At 56.4% G+C, this 19,154-nt stretch overlaps 1 protein-coding gene across 1 annotated transcript; it reads left to right on the top strand.

Annotated features, from left to right (window-relative positions):
• Positions 1 to 8,764: 8,764 nt before the first annotated feature.
• Positions 8,765 to 10,978, top strand: LOC124502502 (calmodulin-like protein 3). Its single transcript, XM_047067180.1, has 2 exons — positions 8,765 to 8,789; positions 10,527 to 10,978. The coding sequence occupies exon 2, from the start codon at positions 10,529 to 10,531 to the stop codon at positions 10,976 to 10,978; it is 450 nt and encodes a 149-aa protein (XP_046923136.1). The 5' UTR covers positions 8,765 to 8,789; positions 10,527 to 10,528.
• The last annotated feature ends 8,176 nt before the right edge of the window (positions 10,979 to 19,154 follow it).

Below are 19,154 nucleotides of genomic sequence, written 5' to 3' on the forward strand. Positions count from 1 at the left end.
ACAGAGGGCGGTGGCTTACACCAGGTGAGAGCGGGGTGATGTGGCCTTCTGTGTGCCCAGCGCCGCACTAAGGGCTGCGATGGGTGACCTCATCCTGGTCACCGGTCACCGGACCTCGTCCGTTGATGCATCCATCCATCCATCCATCCGTCCATCTGTCCATCCATCTGTCCTCCTGTCCCCACTCAACAGTGTATTCCCATCTTACAGATACAGCAAGGGAGGCTTAGAGAAGGCGCGGAACTCGTTCCCGGAGGAGCCACTGGGCTCCCAGTGTCTGCGGACTTCAGCTGTCCTTCCCACGCCACCGAGGACCGCCGCACGCAGCTCAGGCAAGGCGCGGAGCCGGGGACAGCTGGCCGCCCCCTGGGGGGAGAAGGGCAGGAAGGCAGGTGAGGCCACGGAATGCACCAGAAAGAGGTGGAGCTTCGGCGGGTGCCCCGCCCCTCAGCACGGCCTGGCTTCACAGCACATGGACCTGAGTGGGGTCAGTTTCGCCTTTTAAATTGGATAAGTTGGCAAATGTGCTTGGGGCGAAGACGGTCCTCACGCGCTTCCATGAAATCCTTGGAAACGGTTTCTCGAGGAGCCATCATTCGCGGTAAGCCCACGGCATCACCTCCGCGAGCCTGTATTTACCCAGGTCCGCCATTATCCTCCTATCTTCTGGAACATTCTGGGACAAGCTGCCCTGATTCTCACTCAACTTTCTCTCTCCCTCGGTAACCTCATCTCCGGCTACACCCATCCCTTCGCTGGGGCTTTAACTCCCCTACTTTTAGTCCAGTCTTCATCTGTGGTTGTTTTCTTTTCTTTTCTTTTCTTTTCTTTTCTTTTCTTTTCTTTTCTTTTCTTTTCTCTTCTCTTCTTTTCTTTTCTTTTCTCTTTTCTTTTTTTTCTTTTCTTTTCTCTTCTTTCTTTTCTTTTCTTTTTTTTTTTTTGAGAAAGAGAACAAGTGGGGGAGGGGCAGAGGGACAGAGAGACGGGGAGGGAGAGAATCCCAAGTAGGCTCCACACTCACTTGGGGATTGAACTCATGAACCTCAAGATCACGACCTGAGCCGAAATCAAGGGCCAGACGCTCACCTGACTGAGCCACCCAGGCGCCCCCTCGTCTGTGGTTTTTAATGTCCCTGCTCCTCATTAAACATGGGGAAACAATGATTTGTTTTTTAAAGATCTCTAGACTTTAACTCCTTCCCTAAGAGCTTTCTTCACATTTTTAAAAGCATATCTGACTTGGGTGGCTCAGTCAGTTGGGCGTCCCACTTTGGCTCAGGTCATGATCTCACGGTTCGTGGGTTTGAGCCCCGCGTCGGGCTCGGTGCTGACAGCTCAGAGCCCGGAACCTGCTTTGGATTCTGTGTCTGCCTCTCTCTCTCTGCCCCTCCCATGCTCACGCTCTGTCTCTCTCTCTCTCTCTCAGAAATAAACATTAATAGTTAAAAAAAAAAACAAAGCATATCTGACTAGTTTCTAGCATCTTGAAAAGAGGGCACAGCTTTCTCTCCACCTCTGCTCACCCCTCTTACTAAGGTGTTAGTAACTTTCTATTTTCTCACTAGAGCCCTCCTCACGCTCCCCCTGCCCCTCCCAGCACGTGAGCTGCATTCTTCAGCCTGACTAGTCCTGTGCACCATCAGAGAGAGCAGAAGTTTTGCTTCTACACGTTACTCTCTTTTTTCTGGCGCATAAATGCTGCCATTTATACTGGCTCATTTCCCTTCCTCGCATGTGTTCCAGGCTGTTATTTCCAGTGAAATAAGCTCCTTGTGCAATTGAGGTGTTCTAAACCAGTTCTAAATATTTGGGTTCGTGGTCATTTTTGTGTGTTTGTTTCCTCAAGCTACATAGCATTTTCCCGATGATGCATTTGAAATTTCTTCCTCCAGTTATGATAGATAGATGGATAGACAAATAGATAATAGATGATGGGTAGATGATAGATAGATAGATAGATAGATAGATAGATAGATGCCATAATTTTTCACTTCCCATCCCACCTTGGAAAAGTGTTGCGGTGGGAGGGGCTCAGCACGCAGAGCCCTGCCCAGCCCTGCGCGTCTTGAATGTTCCATCTCCCTTCCTGTATGGAAGCGGCACCCGCCCAGCGCCCCCCTCGAGGGCCCTCCACCCTGTCAAGTCTGGGGGTCGGATGCTGCTCACAGCCTGACTCTGCAGGAAGTCCAAGCTGCCGTTCCAGGCTCCGGGAGGCAGAGGAGGACCGGCTTCCTGGTGCCACCTGGTCGCACAGAGATGGTGTAAATGCTGATCTCCGCCCGTGTCTTCGCAGACATAGCCGTTCCCCTTTTCCCCTCATCTGCCGAGACCTCAGAGCGGGCACGAAGCCGAAGGAAGTGTAGGGCTCGGGGGAGGTGGGGGGTGGGAGGTCGGGCCCATGGGGCAGACCTGATGCTGGGCTCACCCCCCACCCCTGTGTCGGGCCTCTCGTGCCGCCTCCTTTTCCTTTATCCGTTGAGTTCCACTCCAGCTGAGCCACCCACGGAGGAAAATCTCCAAACTGAGCTCCCTAATCCTTCCTTCCCCCGCTGACTGCAGGGGACTTCGCCCTGGGGCTTCCCACTGAGGTCCCTTGGGTCACACCATATCCGCACCCTCCACCCCTTCCTCCTCCTTTCCTCAGTCACCCCTTCTCTGAGTCCCCAAATCTGGCCTCTTCCAGGAAGGCAATGCTTGGTCCTGGGTGAGGTTTTTTTTTGGTCACCTCTGTATCCCTTTAAAGACGAGGTCAGGAGCGGTCTCTTCTCTTCCTCCGACAGACAGAATCGCCACCGGGGTCGACATCAGTGGCGCTGAGTCAGGACTGGACCTCGAGGCTCTTGGGTTCGCTCTGAGACGCTTGACCCCCGTGGTCGGTGACGCCAGCGTCGCGAGCCCCCCTGCCCTGTCCTCCCTGCCCACGGGACCAGGCCTTCCCGGGAAACCTGCGCTCTGGTCAAAGCCGCCTTGGTCAAAGCCTTCCTCGTCCATTCAGAAGTTTCTCCAGTGCCTGTTCTGAGCTGGGGCTGCGCTGGAATCCCAGAGTCTCCAGTGAACAAAACGCTCTCTCTGCCTTCGAGGCACTTGAGGCTGACCAGAGAGTCCCTCAGTAACTGGCAGTGCCCCTCGGGCCCCGGTCCTCGAAGCTTGAAGAGCCAGGAGACCACCCCCCACGCCCCCACCCCCACCGAGACCCATATCTTGTGGTTCACTAAGTAGTTAACCAGATCCTTCAGTCTGATGGGTTATAACGTCCTTGTCCGGAAACGAAGGGGTTTAGACGGGAGGGTAACTTTCACAATCTCATTAGCAGGGGAAGCCCCTTTTCACATGAAATCTTACTTGGATGGTGAATAACAGTTAACCTTTATTAAGCTCTTACTGTCCCAGCCACCCTTCGGAACCCCCTCGTGTAGGAATCTGTAGTGCCCTGTGCCACGGCTGTGCTTCAAGAGCAAGTTTAAAACCGTTGGGTTGGGGCGCCTGGGTGGCTCGGTCGGTTAAGCATCCGACTTCGGCTCAGGTCACGATCTCACAGTCCGTGAGTTCAAGCCCCGCGTCGGGCTCTGTGCTGACAGCTCAGAGCCTGGAGCCTGTTTCAGATTCTGTGTCTCCCTCTCTATGACCCTCCCCTGTTCATGCTCTGTCTCTCCCTGTCTCAAAAATAAATAAAAAATTAAAAAAAAAAAAAAAACCATTGGGTGACAGGACACCTGGGCCGCTCAGTCAGTGAAGCATCTGACTCGGTCACGATCTCATAGTCCGTGGGTTCGAGCCCCACGCTGGGCTCTGTGCTGACAGCTCTGAGCCTGGAGCCTGCTTCGGATTCTGTGTCTCCCTCTCTCTCTGCCCCTCCCCTGCTCTCTCGCTCTCTCTCTCTCAAAAATAAATAAATATTAAAAAAAAAAAAGCAACAACACTGGGGGAATGACTTCCAAAGGGAGTTGTGCACTTTGCTAAAGCACTTTGCCTCCTTCGAATCACCTCCCCGGGTACAGAGCCCATGCCCCAAACACTCCTGCTTCTTCCACTCGTCCCGTGCTCCCTGGCAGGCACACATGTGCTCACGTGGACACTTGAGCCCCACGCACACACAAGCGCGCACACACGCTTTCTGGACTGAATGAAAGGTTTTCATCACAATCGTAAACTTCAAAGGCTTGGAACTTGGAAGAAACACTCTTCCTGCCTCTTAGTGAGTTCCAGACCCTTCGGGGAAGTGCGTGGTTCTCTTGAAGGTAATTACCACACCCTTGTGCTTGGGCGGAGGGGGGGGGGTGCTTAAACCCGCTTAGCCAATTATCAAACGTAGCCGGGTATCAGAAGATTTGTTGAATGTAGTTCTAGCCCCTCAGCAACATTACCTCATTTAATGTTTACTGTTGGTCATTTTTTTTTCAAAACATCAAATATCAAAAAAGTAAAAACAACAACAACAAAAAGAAAAAACATCAAATATCAGATTTGAAAGGCCGGTGAGTCATACAAAGGAGCCCTTCCAGAACCAACACACTTTCCTCCCTGCTCTGCTCTCCTCTACCCTGCCTTCTCCAAGGCCAGTCCAGGACGCTTCACCTGCCCTGAAGTTCGTGGTAGGAGAAACCAGTGAGCTTGGTGAGTTACCTGGAGAAAGTCACCAATCCTGGCAGGTGTTTTAAAAAAAAAAATCATCCTTGGGGTGACTGGGTGGCTTAGTTGGTTAAGCATCTGACTTCAGCTCTGGTCATGACCTCACAGCTCATGGGTTCGAGCCCCACGTCGGGCTCTGTGCTCACAGCTCGGAGCCTGGAGCCTGCTTTGGATTCTGTGTCTCCCTCTCTCTCTGCCCCTCCCCCACTTGCATTCTCTCTCTCTCTCTCTCTCTCTCTCTGAAAAATAAACATTAAAAAAAAATCATCCTTCTTGCAGGAAAACAGGAAGTTCGAGAAGACATCTTAACTTGCCTGGTTGCTTTTCTTGTGGGATTTAGGACTAATTTGCTTTCATTTGGGGTGATCATTTAATACTGATTTAATCAAAGTGGCTGTCAGTATACAGGGCACTTTGTGTCCGTCCTGCTGCCTCTTCGTAAATGCACCGAGTGAGAGGTGCTCAGCGACACCGGAGGCACTGGCCTCAGCGGGTGAGCTGCTAAGGAGCTCGACGGTACATAAACAGGTGGCCTTGGTGCAGGGTGGGGCACCCGTGGAGGCTGACCTCCGGCGGGCTGCCTGGTAAAAGCAGTGGGAGTGGACATGAGGACCCGTTGACCCAAGGGGATCCAGGCAACTCTCAAAACAGTCTGATTGTTTGTTTCCTCTGCAGTGGACTTCATTCTGCAGGTGAGGCCTCAAATCATAAAAGTGAGCACTCCTGCACTTTATGACCCAGCGGAAGGCCGTGCATGGTGTCTCATGAGCTCTGGGAAATGCGTTCTCACATCGTGCACAAGCCTCCTAAACATGATGTCACCGGTTACTTATCAGATTTCTCAATTAAACAACTCACGCTCTGATCCAGAACCGCCTTCTCTTCCCTGAACTCAAACTCCAGCCCAGCCTAGCCCAGGACAGCCCTGGTCATAAAGACTGACCAAAAGTCACTCCAAGAGTGACTTCAGATTCATGCCCTGAATCTGGAAGCCATCCAGTTTGTCATATTTTGTTATAGCGACCCAAACACATTACGACAACGTGTTTATATTCATACCGGAGGGCCGGAGGTAGACGAGCAAGGGTTAGGGCTGTTAATCAAGAGAGAGAGAGAGAGAGAGAACTCTCATGGCCACACTCAGCCTCACCCATTCTCGAAGGGCACAGAGGTATGAGTGGTTGACGAGACTGGGGAATCCTAATCTATATCTTCATAGCGCTCAGCAAGAGAGGCATATCCACAAGGGTGCTGCATGAATTATTTTTAACAAAAACTATTATAGTGCCAATCCAGAGAGAAGAGAAATACCTTGGGTTATCTACTCTTCAGAGGAAGTTGTTGCAGCAGGCACTCCCTTGGATGTGTGTCTAGTGAGGTCATCATTAACACCATATTCTGTAGGGTCCACACTGTCCCTGCCAAGATTCCAGCGTCCTCAGTACCTCTTACCTCCAGCCCAGGGAGTCCTACACTCAGTTCAGACATGGTTCTCAACACTCCACCGTTGTGGGCCTCCAAGTGTGTTCCAAGGATCCGTGGGAGGGGAGGGTGTCCCCAGTACCCTTTCTGAGGGTCTGGGAGGCCAAACTATTCTCCTAATAATACCAAGACATTATCTGCTGTGTTCATTGTGTTGACGTCTTGCACTGGGGCCAGAGCAGTGGAGGGCAAAATCACTACCCCTTTAGCATGAATCAAGGCTCCTGTATTAGCAATCATCATACACTTCACTGAACTGAAAAAACAAAAGCCAGTTTCACTTAAGAATGTTCTTGGAGAAGTAGTGACATTATTATTTTATTAAGTTTCAACCCTTGTAGGCACATCTTTAATATGCTGCTAAACACTGACATACAGCATTTGCCATAAGAAAGGTGCCCTTGTGGGCGCCTGGGTGGCGCAGTCGGTTAAGCGTCCGACTTCAGCCAGGTCACGATCTCGCGGTCCGTGAGTTCGAGCCCCGCGTCGGGCTCTGGGCTGATGGCTCGGAGCCTGGAGCCTGTTTCCGATTCTGTGTCTCCCTCTCTCTCTGCCCCTCCCCCGTTCATGCTCTGTCTCTCTCTGTCGCAAAAATAAATAAATGTTGAAAAAAAAAATTTAAAAAAAAAAAAAAAAGAAAGGTGCCCTTGTGAGCCCATGTGTAATGGGGAAGCTTTTGTCATGGGCCGCCATCTTTATTGGGAAGAACAGCTGATATGACACCATATGGTTGCTCCAGACTTGGTATTTGGCAGACATTTTTTTTCAAAAATGGATGAAGTGAGCTTGTCACTTTAAGAAAAACAATCGATAGTCTTTGTGGTCAATGATAAAATTTGAGCTTTCAAATAAAAATTAGAATTTTGGAAATTCCATACCTGTCATTGTGAGCTTGAGACTTTCTGATACTTTCCTAATAGGATTGTTGGTGACATGAATGAATGTGATTTTTTAAAAAATCTTTAATGTTTATTTATATTTGAGACAGAGAGAGAGAGAGAGAGACAGAGCATGAGTGGGGGAAGGGCAGAGAGAGTGGGAGACACAGAATAAGAAGCAGGCTCCAGGCTCTGAGCTGTCAACACAGAGCCCAATGCAGGGCTCAAACCTGCCAGCCGTGAGATCGTGGCCTGAGCCGAAGTCGGACGCTCAACCGACTGAGCCACCCAGGTGCCCCATGAGATTTTTATAATTTTATCTGCAACGGGGCAACATTCAGAAGATCTACAGAACTCAGTGAACCAATATTGTCCAAAGGAACAAAGCAGAGCATGACACAATCACGAAGCCCGAGAGTGACCGATGGATTTTAATGTGACAGTACGAGAAAGATCATTGATGTGGCTTCGGATCCCACACTGCAGCTAACCTTTGAGAAACCACCACTCGTCGAATGTTGATATAGTACCGAAGAAAAATACCCGCCAATACCTGAGTCATTTAGACGTTCTCCGTTTCCAGCTGCGTATCCGTGTGAAGCTGGGTTAGTCGGTACTTCATATCGAAACATCCTCCCACAGACCAGTGCAGCAGAAACAGACATGCTTCTACAAAACCAGATGCACGAAGCGATTTGCGAAGTTGTTTTTATCAGTTTTATTAACAATTGATTAATAAATAATAATTAATAAATAATTTATTAGTTTTATTAATAATTAAAATTATTTTTTTTATTTTAGAAATAGATCTCTCATAAAACTACAGTATATCTGTTAACATGCAATGAGTTTTTTACTTCTATTTTTTTAAGTTACAAATGAACGTAGAAAAATACAGGGGCGCCTGGGTGGCTCAGTCGGTTGAGCAGCTGACTTCGGCTCAGGTCACGATCTCGAGGTCCGTGAGTTCGAGCCCCGCGTCGGGCTCTGTGCTGACGGCTCAGAGCCTGGAGCCTGTTTCGGATTCTGTGTCTCCCTCTCTCTCTGACCCTCCCCTGCTCATGCCCTGTCTCTCTCTGTCTCAAAAATAAATAAACGTAAAAAAGAAAAATACAGCTAGATACTTGAATTTTTTTCCGGTTGTAATTTCAACTCCAGAACATACTGGTTGGTGCAGCCCACATACACAAAGGCCTTTTGGCGTTCTCGATAATTTTAAATGTTTAGATGGGTCCCAGGATCAAAAATGTATTCTCGGGGAAGGCTGCAGGGAGAGGATGGCAGAAAGCCATGGAATAAGAGCGAGTTTCCCAAGCGGTGAGGCCGCCACAGCTTTAGCCCATCCCAGCACCGTCCTTTGTGAGTCATGAGTACCTTTGTTTAAAATCCTTACTGAGCTCTCTTTCAACGTGCCTTTTTGAAGAACTCGCTTAGGGCGAGGGCTGGATGTTGGAGCCACAGCTCCAGGATCCAGAAGACTGCAGACACCCATCGGCCACTTACCCCCTCGCGGGTGAAGTAGGCAGGAAGCGAGGACGTCTGCGTCCACCACGGGGACCGTCTCACGAGCTCTCCCACGATGCTAGCCCTTGGCTCTCCAGGACACCGTGTCGCTTACACGCTTGTGCCCAGTGGTTCCTCGGCCTCCTGCTACTGCCCTCGTGTTATCTCATGACTACATCCCCCTGGGGGTGCGATTTCAGCTTATGAATTCTGGGAAGACATACTCCGACCATAACATCCAGCTCATCAATTCTTCCACGGATCACGCCTTTGGCGTCCTATGTAAACCCAGCCCGGACCCAAACTGGATGAGCTGGGTGTCATTGCCAAGCCCAAGGTCACTCAGACTTTCTATGTCCTCATCTGGGAGGTTTGTAGTTCTGCATTTCCCATGTGGGTCTGTGATCCATTTTGGGTTACTTTTTGGGAAGGGCGTAAGGTCTGTGTCCAGATTCACTTTTTTTTTTTTTGCACATGGACGCCCAGCTGTCCCATCACCGCTTGTTGAAAAGACTACCTTGTATTTCCTTTGCTCCTTAGTCGCTTGTGTTCTGCGAGTCTATTTCTGGGCCCTCTGTCCTGTTCCATTAATCTATGTGTCCACTTTTTGGCAGTCCCACGTCATCTTGATTACTGTGGCTTTACAAGGAAGTCTGGTGGTGTCGTCCTCCTTTGCTCGTCTCCCGCCGTATCATGGTGGTTCTCTGGGGGTCTCTCCCAGTTTGGGTTTCCGTGGATTCCCGCAGGCAGCGTGGCCTCTTGTCACTAGGTGGGTGGTCATTTCCCCAGGCTCCCTGGGGGCAGGAATGTGTGCTCGGTGAGCATCCCATTTCGCGTTCTTGAGACCGTCTCCTCTTAAAAATACCCCCTTTCTTCTGCTCTTCTCCCCCAAAACCCAGGTCCAGACTTTCAGACATGCCTTTGCCTGTCTTCCCATTCATCAGAGAATAGAACGTGACTCCCCCACGGCATCTGAGGAGGCCTCTGTGTGCCCTTCCTCATGTCCTTCTCTCCCCTCATCCATCAGGCCGCAGCCACACTGGCCGCCTTTCTGTCCCTTGGCCATGCCACGCCCTCTCCCCACCCACCGCGTGGGCTTTGAACCTGCTCAGCCTGCCTGCCGGGAAGGCACCTCCTTCCCTTCAGGTCACCCTCCAGTGCCACCTCTGAGAGAAGCCTTCCCTGAGCACCGCCGTGGAGGTGACCTGTCCGTGCTCTCCCCGCCAGCGCCCCTGTGTCTTCCTTCACGGCACCTGTCACAGTATCCACGAATCTCATCGCTTGGTTTACTCGCCAGCTAGCTGTCTCCGGGAGGGAAAACAAGCTTCTGGAGGCCTGGGAGTGGCCTGTCTTGTCCCTGGCTCTATTCCCAGCTTCTAGAACAGTACTTGCACACAGTAGGCCCTCGATACATATCGAGGAGTGAACACGTTGGAGGAAAACCTTCTCCGTTCGTGTTTCTTCTGAAGGTGAGAAGACATCTGCTTCCACCTGAAGGAGAAAGCCTTTGTTCGTTCTCTGAAAACCCTCTTGGGAAAGCGAGGGCTTTCAGGCCAAGGGAACCCGGACAAGGAAAGGAGTTCCCTTCAGGCCAAGGCAACCTCTGCCTTTCATCCTGCCCGAACTTTCCCAGAAGGGAAACTGCTTGTTTCACTGAGTGCGGGGTCTGGCGATGGGGCAGGCGGAGGGGACAGGGAGTCCCCGCGGGGGGTTCCCAACAGCTGCCAGTGGAGCGGGCGGGAGCAGCTCACACACGCGCGCACACACGCACACACACACACACACACACACACACGCGTGCGCGCGCACGGGCGCTGGCCGCAGCCCAACCCTCCACCGGCCCGTTCCTGGTGCCGGACTCCTGTTCCAACAGCGCCCGGCCCCGGGCAACCGCGGGGCGGGGAGTCGGGGTGCCAGCGGAGCCCTGCTCCTTCTTAAGCGCCCGCCAGTCAAGCCCGGGCCAGACGGCCAGCCAGCCGGCGCCCCTAGCGCGGCCACCTGTCCCCCGGAGCCCGGCCGCTGCCACTGCTCCCTCCATGGCCGACCAGCTGACAGAGGAACAGGTGGCCGAGTTCAGGGAGGCCTTCTGCCTGTTCGACAAGGACGGGGACGGCGCCATCACCACCCAGGAGCTGGGCACCGTCATGCGGTCCCTGGGCCAGAACCCCACGGAGGCCGAGCTCCGGGACATGGTGGGCGAGATCGACCGTGACGGCAACGGCTCCGTGGACTTCCCCGAGTTCCTGGGCATGATGGCCCGGCAGCTGAGGGGCCGGGACAGCGAGGAGCAGATCCGGGAGGCCTTCCGCGTGTTCGACAAGGACGGCAACGGCCTGGTGAGCGCGGCCGAGCTGCGGCACGTGATGACCAGGCTCGGGGAGAAGCTGAGCGACGACGAGGTGGACGAGATGATCCGGGCCGCCGACGTGGATGGGGACGGCCAGGTCAACTACGAGGAGTTCGTGCACATGCTGGTCTCCAAGTGAGGGGCCGCCCGGCCTGGCCGAGGGCTCTGCCTCCGGCTCGGGCGGGAACCTCGGCCTGCCATCGCTTCCTGCACCCCTCCCGCCCGCCTGGGCTCTGCTTCTCCCCCGCCCGGGTGATTCCACCCCGCTTCCTGCACCCCACTCTGTCCCCTTCTCTGCTGCCGACCCTCCCCCGGCCTCTTCTCAGCCGGAATGACACGGGCCACCCCCGAGCCCAGCAAACGCCAGGTGCCTCTGAAACTCAGGGGTAGCAGTGACGTCACTGCCCTGACGGTGACCTGGGGAGGGCGCAGCGTGGCGTCACAGAGCCCTCTGGGCTGGGACCTGCGGGCCGCTTAGCACTGGGACCAGGGCAGCGGGAACCCCAGCGCCCGGGGGGGGGGGGGGTTTCAGAGCCTCTGCGGCCGGAAGGCTCCCTCTGCGGGCGGGAGGGGCCCGGCCCGGGGAGAGAGGCTGACGGAGACATTGACACTTGAGCTCCGGCTTCCTGGGAGACACCACCTCTTTCCACCGGGCGCTTGCTTGTCTGCGATTCATCCTTTGAGGCCGGGAGTAAAGCTGGGCTCAGTTGTAACATGTTCCTGTTCTGCTTCATGGAGGGAAATGTGAGCGAGAGGGAGAGGGAACCACGGGGGAGAATAAAACGCTTGCGTCCCCGTCGTGGCTCCTTCTGTTCTGGCTCCGCTGAAACGATCCTTGTTGCTATAGTCCAGGGTTTAAATGAGGCGGGGTCTCCATTTTTGTGCGTTCTGGAGAGGCGATGAAACCTAGCAGTGGGCAGCGTAATGAAAAGAGAGAAGCCCAAGGAAGGCAAACCTTGAATGTGTATTTCAAGTAAAATGGAGAAGTCAGTAGCAAAGAGCAGTTAAGAGGCAGCACAGAGCCCTGGAGACCCGGGCGGGTTACAGGTGGGAAGGCAGCCTGATGGTGGGTTTCTGTCACCCGCGGTCTCCGGGATGCACCGTGCTCTGACGGTACAGGACGGGGGGGGGGGGGGGGATGCGAACCACCTGTCCAGCCCCTGAGATGGTTATTCCCGCATTTGCTGGCATCCCCCAGAGGCCACACCGGATCACCCCGGGGGTCAGAGGGACCTTGCCCAGGTTGAGGCGGTGTTTGGTACCGTGGATGCTGCCCCGAGGCTCTCATCAGCTCACGCAATGGCTGTCGGCCCTGGGAGGGTCACAAAGCCCCTGGCCCATCTTGCCTTAAGTCCTTTCCCCCAACACCCCGTCCCCACCACGCGTGTTTCCTCGTGTGTGCCATGAAGAACACGGGCACCGGGGCCGGACAGACCGGACTCTCCAGGCTTGCGCCTGCAGCTGGCTGCTGACGGCCCGGAGCGCTCTGCTTCTCCGTGAGGCTAGCAGGTGTTCCCGCAGCCCCTCCTGGGCGCTGGGCCCCGTCGTGAGCACCCTGCGGGCACAGAAGCCCGCCACCAGCCTGTGCACGAGCTGCGTCAGCAGCCTCCCCGTCTCGCAGACGAGGAAGCTGAGACATGCGGAGCTTGAGAAATCTGCCGGATGCCCCACAGCCGGGAGGCGACGGGGCCGGGATCGCACGCGGGGCTGTGCCCTCGGCCACACTGCGCGGCCTCTCCATTGCCCCTTCGCCTCCGCCGTGACTGAGGACTCTGATAGTGCCTCTCTCGAGCACCTGTGAGCGTTAGCAATCATCTCCTTAACATGCCCGGCATGCGGTAGGCGCTTAATAAACGACAGCTGCTGTTGCCATCGCCTTTAGGAGACCCCTGCAGCTCTAAGTCTCCGTGCGGCCCGGCGACTTGGCCTTGGCCTCCACCGAGGAACTTCCGCCCCTGAGTCCAAGGGAAAAGACGAGGCGGGAAGGGGCTGGGGCCGAGAGGACACTGAGGCAGGGGCTGGGGCAGGAATGCCCCAACGCGGTGCAGCTGGGAAGGCCCTCCCGGCGTGGGAGAGGAGGGCGGGCCCGATTGCAGGCCCTTTTGGCTGGGCCGGGGGCTGAGCCTGATGGAGCTGAGCCTCCCCGCAGCCCCCGACCGCCGGGATTGGCAGAACGCCTACAGGTGGTGCACTGGCAACACCTCCACGTGCCGGACGGAGCGTCCAGATGTCAGGGCCACCGCTCCCTCGGGGCGCCCAGCCAGCCGTCACCGCGGCGGTTCAGACGTGCATGATGGTCCCACCTGCCAGGGGGAACGCTGACGTCACCCTCCAGGGACAAAAGGATTCCACCTCCTAAATGCTTCAGGAAGGGAAGGGGCAGGTGAGGGACCGGCTGGCTTCAGAGGTCGTCCTCCACCGCGCTCAGCGTCAACCAGGTCCTGCCGTGGCGCGTGGGCCCGGCTGGAGAGTGGGCATTTAACCCCTGCTTTCCCGCTGTCGGCCCAGCTCAGCCCTTGCGAGCATGGGGGACCTGTGTGCCTGCTGACACACAGCTAGAAGGGGACGAGGCGTCTCTGTGCGCCTGCCACCCAGCCTCCCGCTGATTCAGCCGAAGCAGGTCTTAGAATCACAGGCGTCTTGTGGGAACCGCCCTGCGGGCATTTCAACGGGCTTTGGGGGCTCCCGTGGGGAGTCCGTGGGCCAGCGCAGGAGCGAGCGGTTGTGCAAAGACCTCCTGACGAGCCCCTGACCCTCCTTCAGGTGTTCCCGGAGCCGGGCTGCGGGTGAGGGCCCAGGCAGGCTGGAAAGAAGGTGACAAGCTCCCCACCACCCCCAGAGACCCCCAGAGACCCCAGCCCACCGCCTGCCGTTTCCATCACTTCCGTCATGATGCCAAGCAGCAGGTAGGACACACACCCTCCAGGATCCCTCAGACGCAGATCACTGATATCAATGGGGTTCTCTTCTGTTCATAGGTGGGAAACAGAGGCAGCAAGGTCAAGGTGGGCCAGAGCTGAGAACGTTCCCTCCTCTCCCCTCCCCTTGGTTTTACTCTCCTGAATACACTTTTTGAAACACGTTCACCATCGTCCCTTCTCATTCAAGCAAGGTCATCAGCCAGTTGGGCCACATGGCTCAGCCCCTCTCCCAGCCTGAGGGATTAGGGACAGGGACACCAGCCCGAGGGGACGCGGTTGGGCAGGGGCTCCCTGATTCTGTGGGGTCCCCTGCCTTGGCTGGTGGTCCAAAACCCACCGCGGGTGTGTGAGCCTCTGGCCGTGCCTGGAAGGCACACGGGGCCCTCCCGGCAGCCACCTCCGTGCGGGACATGGCTCTGACTCAGTGCGTCCTGTGTCACTCCTCAGGCTCGGGCCCCTCAGTACACCTGTGTCTGTCTTCAGCCCCCTCCGCACGTCCCCTCTCTCATCCTTCCTGTTCGTCCTTCCCACACGGCCAGGCCAGGACCTGTCTCGTGTCCCCTGACACCAAGGTGGATATCTGTAAACTGTGGTCCCCATAATATGTAGGTCCCCGGCCTTGCAGGCGGTCAGGCAGGGGGCAACCTGGGCTCTGGAGCACCAGAGAGGAGCCCCTGCCAGGTCCTTGGCTAGAGAGAGTCCCGGAGGGTGTGAGGACCCTGTAGACCAGCTTCCTTTGCAGAGTCTCTTAGGAACAGCCATCCCTCCCCCACATTCCCTGTTTTTTTTCAATCACTGAAGAATTGGACCTAACCTCCCTTCATCCCCCCAAAAGGTGCTATCTGACCGCAGTTTCAGAAGAACATTCCATCCAGCCCTGGGGAAGGAATTTATAAATATTACCATAGGCTTCTCATACCAAGCCTCTCATAAATCAGCGCTCGGGGCTCCTGGACCTCCCAGACTGTATAAAACCACTCCTGTGTTTCCAATTTTAAGTCAAACACAGCCCAGCCCTGCTGGCCTCTGTTGATCCTCGCGGACTCCTGGGGCTGATCAAAGGTTCCCCCAGCCAGCCGGCTAAAAAACGACTCTCTGGTGCCCGTCGGAGAATTTCAAATGAAAGCGCACGTATGAGGCAGGGACTGCCCCGCGGTGAATGGAAGCAGTGGGGGAGACGGGGTGTGTTTCTCCCCCAAAAGGCAAAGCACAAACAAAGAGAAGACGTCTGAGGAAGATCTGGGCCCCGCCCACCTGCAGACCTCCCACCATCTGCTTTTCTGGTGGTTGTTTCCCTAACAGCCAGGAGCCTGGACCCACCCAGAGGGGGCAAGGGAGTCAGACCCGGAACCGGAAAGGACCCTCCCTGGCCCTCCTGCCAAGTGCTGGGCACCGGGAGGAAGGGACAGTCGGGGATGCGCCATGGGAGCCAGGCTCGGATAGACCTGGGGAGGGCAACACGGTGTCCACACCCCCAGGAGAAAGTACCTACGGGGACGGTCAGCAATGAGGTTCTCGCACAGTCCCCCAAACACCTTCTCTCGGGTCTTCCGTTGCTTTCTAGTGTGTTCCGAATTAGCAGGGAGGGGACAGGAGCCAGGCACTTGGCCCAGAAGCAGGGGATACACCTGAGCTAAATGTGGGGCGGGTGCAGGCTGGCCACCTCGTGCTGCCCTGCAGGGCTGGAGTAACCGAGCATCTGCGCCCCCCGCCCCCGCCCGAGAAACAGCCCGTGCAAGCCTGCCAGCCGCAGGCGGGGCTCGCCCCTCTCCGTCCCCGCTGAGCTGGTCTCGTCTACAGGTCACTACATGCCCCCCAGACTCCAGTTTGGACGGCTTCCCTGTGATAGAGGCGTGGCTCACTCTGAGGGAGATGCTTACCCCCCTCCCCCCACCCCGGGACCAGGACCCCGTGAAATGCTGCACGAGCGGCCCTGACTCATTTCCGCCTCAAAACGGGCGGTGTGGCAGCTACGCTTATGAGCCCGTTTCAGAGGAGGGAAGACTGAGACCTCGAGCGTTCAAACAACGTCCCCAAAGTCACACATCTAGTACATTCGAGTTCGAAGCTGCGTCTGACTGGCTCCAAGCTCCCCCTTCAGCACCGCCACCAAGAAGCTTCTCTGAGCAAGCAGCCTGAGACCGGGGGTAAGCTGGTCTTACGGAAGCTACGGGAGCTGCAGCGGGGCGGCAAAAGGCGTGGAGCAGGAAAGGCCTCGGACGGACCACCGCCACTGGGCAGCATTTGGGCAGCCAGCACCTGGAGGAGAGAAAGACCTGGAACAGCGCTGAGGAACCCAGGAGCCAGGAGCCACGAGAGCCGCTGGGTCCAGTTCAGGTGGCCTCAGAGGGGGTGCCGTCAAAAGGTCCTGGGGGCGCCGGGATGGCTTCGTCGGTTGCGCGTCCGATTCCTGGCTTCCGCTCAGGTCACGATCTCACGGTTTCGCGAGTTCGAGCCCCGCGGCGGGCTCTGTGCTGACGGTGCGGAGCCTGCTTGTGATTCTCTCTCTCCCTCTCTCCCTCTCAAAGAAACGTTTAAGAAAAGAAAAGAAAAAAAGGCCCCACAACCCAGGGCACCTCTTCGCCCTCCCGCCCCGCTGCTGGCGGTGAACGTGGGCGTGGGCGCTGCTCCTCCTGGGAAGCAGAGGCAGCCACGTCACCGGGACAGAATATGCTCCGGCCGCACCTTTGTGACAGGAGGTGTGCATCAGTACAGAGCTCTGTGCAGGTGTCCCTCTGGCCACAGCCGGGCCCAGGCCTCTGTCACCGTACAGAACAGCTGGGCAACGTCTGGGCCCAGGGAGAGCCCTGCCTCCCACCCAAAGTCACGTCGCAGGGTCCAGGTGACGGGCAATCAGAAAAGACACATGTCCTCTATTACAGGTTGAATGATGTCCTCCCCCCCCCCCCCCCCCGCAAATTCAGACCTCAGAATGAGACCTTAGTTGGAGACAGGGTCTGTATGGAGACAATCGAGTTAAAACAAGGGCGTTAGGGTGGGTCCCCAATCCAATACTCTTGACGCCCTTACAAGAAGGGGACATCTGGAGACAGAGGGACGACCACGTGAGCACGCGGGGAGAAGACGGTGTCTGCGCGCCCGGGAGAGAAGCCCCAGGAGGAGCCAGGGCCGCCCACACCCGGATCTCAGGCTTGCGGCCTCCTGATGTGAGGTGTTTGCGGCCCCCGGGGCCAAGGTGGCTTGTGACAGCAATGCCAGCAAATATGTCCCCAGAGGGAGGCTGGACGTATTCGCAGACCCCTTTCTTCCTCTGAGCCCCAGCACGGCTGCTGGGGGCCCGTGCGGAACTGACTTCCTCCTGGGCTCTGTGGGCAGCTCAGCCAGTCGGACGCCCCTGGCTCTGGAGAAGGTGCGGACAGGGAGGAGGGGGGAGGAACATTCCACACGGTGCAGGGCAAGGCTTTCCATGCATTCTGCCGCTGCGTCACAGACTCGGGAGCGGCTGTTGGTGTCGGAAGCCTGGCTCAGCACGTCGGGGGGTAGTCAGCGTGACGAGGCCCAGCGAGGCCCGGGGTGCGGCCTCTCCATCCCTGTGCGCGGACACACACAGGCCCGAGGTGGGGATAGACACGTCCCCCTGTAGAGCCTTAGATCCGCTCATCGTCTCAGGTTATCTGGCCTAATCTCCCACCCGGGACCAAAGGCCTCAAAGGGACAGCATCCCGGAAAGGTGGCAACTTCGTACGTCCTCGGAATGCGCCCATCTAGGAGAGCTCGAGGCCAATTGTCCCGCGGTCGGGTAACTTTGATCCTTCGAAAGCGTTTCTTTGTGGGGTCTGGAATGTGCCTCCGTACAACTTCACTCACTGGCCCTTTCTTTCCTTCTGCCTTCGTTCTAGGCAGATTCCAGAGCAGGGGACAGTACGCGTTCCCACATCTCCGGGTGTCCATACTTCAGAGCGCTGTGGATACGATCGCGTCCCCGCCTGCAGCCTCCCCTCATCTCCAGGGTAAGCAGTACTAACTCCCTCAAGAGCTTCTTTGGATGACACGTGCTCAGACCCCCTCACCTCTCGACCCATGTCAGCTTTTCTCAAGCCCTCGTGGTGACGCATCGCCGGACCCCAGCGGCGTTTGACCGGCGCCCGTGGCGATGGGGCCACACGTCCCCATCCTGAACACGGCACTTCTAAGAATAAAGCTCCGGGTCAAACCACACTCGTGTTCCAACGCTGTGTCACTCCTTCAACCGATGTCATCGAACGCGTGTGTGCGCGTGTGCTAGGCTTCAGGGGACACAGGTGCAGATCAGACAGCATATGATTGCACGAGGGACAGATAGAGAAGGGGTCTGAGAGCGTAGAGGAGAGGGGGCCTGTAGTGCTGGGCGCGGAGGGGCAGGGACCTGCGGGGAAGAGGGAAGCCACCCAGCCCCGCCGCGGCCGGTCCTGAAGGCGGCCAGGCAGATGCGGTGGGTGGGGAGGAGGTGGGCAGGCCTGGGTTTGCTGTTCCCCGGCTGAGGGAACAGCGTGGGAGAAGGCACCACGTGCTGCTGCCTCCCCGTTGTGCAACGACCTTCTAGGCGTCCTCACAAACTCGGCTCCGGTGTCTCATCCACTGGGAAGGCTGACTTTCCCATCCCCCACCCTCCTGGTTAGATCAGCGCCTTCTCTCTGTCGTCCAGAGCCCTCGCAGCAGATCTGTGGCCTCTGCGTGTATCTGGTGACATCAGCCTGACCCGTTGGTCTCCCGTGTCCCCGCCGAGCGGCCACCCCTCCGGCTGAATGCCTGGCACAGAGCCCAGCCAGAGTCAGTGTCCACAGCGAGCGAGCCGCGTGGCTGCGTGGTGGCCGAGTACAGCCCAGCGAGAGGCGTCAGCACCATCGTAGGAAGGTGGGCGGTGGAATGAGGTGATGAAAAGCTCCCTCTGTCGTTCCGGGGGGCGGGGGGTGTCTGGGCTCGATGCTGTTCGGGTCGGTGCTCTCCTGTCACTACCCCGAAATCCTGAGTGGCTTCTGAATTATTAAGAATGAGGGGCCCATGGGGCGCCTGGGTGGCTCAGTCGGTTGAGCGTCCGACTTCAGCTCGGGTCATGATCTCGCGGTTCGTGAGTTCAAGGCCCGCATCGGGCTCTGTACTGACAGCTCGGAACGTGGAGCCTGCCTCGGATTCTGTGTCTCCCTCCCTCTGCCCCTTCCCTGCTCATGCTCTGTGTCTCTCTGTCTTTCAAAAATGAATAAATGTTAAGAAAAATTAAAAAAAAAGAATGAGGGGCCCACATTTTCCTTTTCGGCTGGACCCCGTAAATCACGTAGCTGGTCCTGCGCATCGTGATATCCTTAGCTGGTGGTACAGGGGCCTGCCACGCGGGGGACAGTTCAGCAGGTGCGTGGACTGTCAGGTGCCCACAGAGGGCACGGAAAAGTGGTCAGA

The sequence above is a fragment of the Lynx rufus genome, unplaced genomic scaffold, assembly GCF_022079265.1.
Source record: "Lynx rufus isolate CCGP_SWC_20201006 ecotype Redwood Valley unplaced genomic scaffold, mLynRuf1.p SCAF_7, whole genome shotgun sequence".
NCBI classification, from domain to species: Eukaryota; Metazoa; Chordata; class Mammalia; order Carnivora; family Felidae; genus Lynx; species Lynx rufus.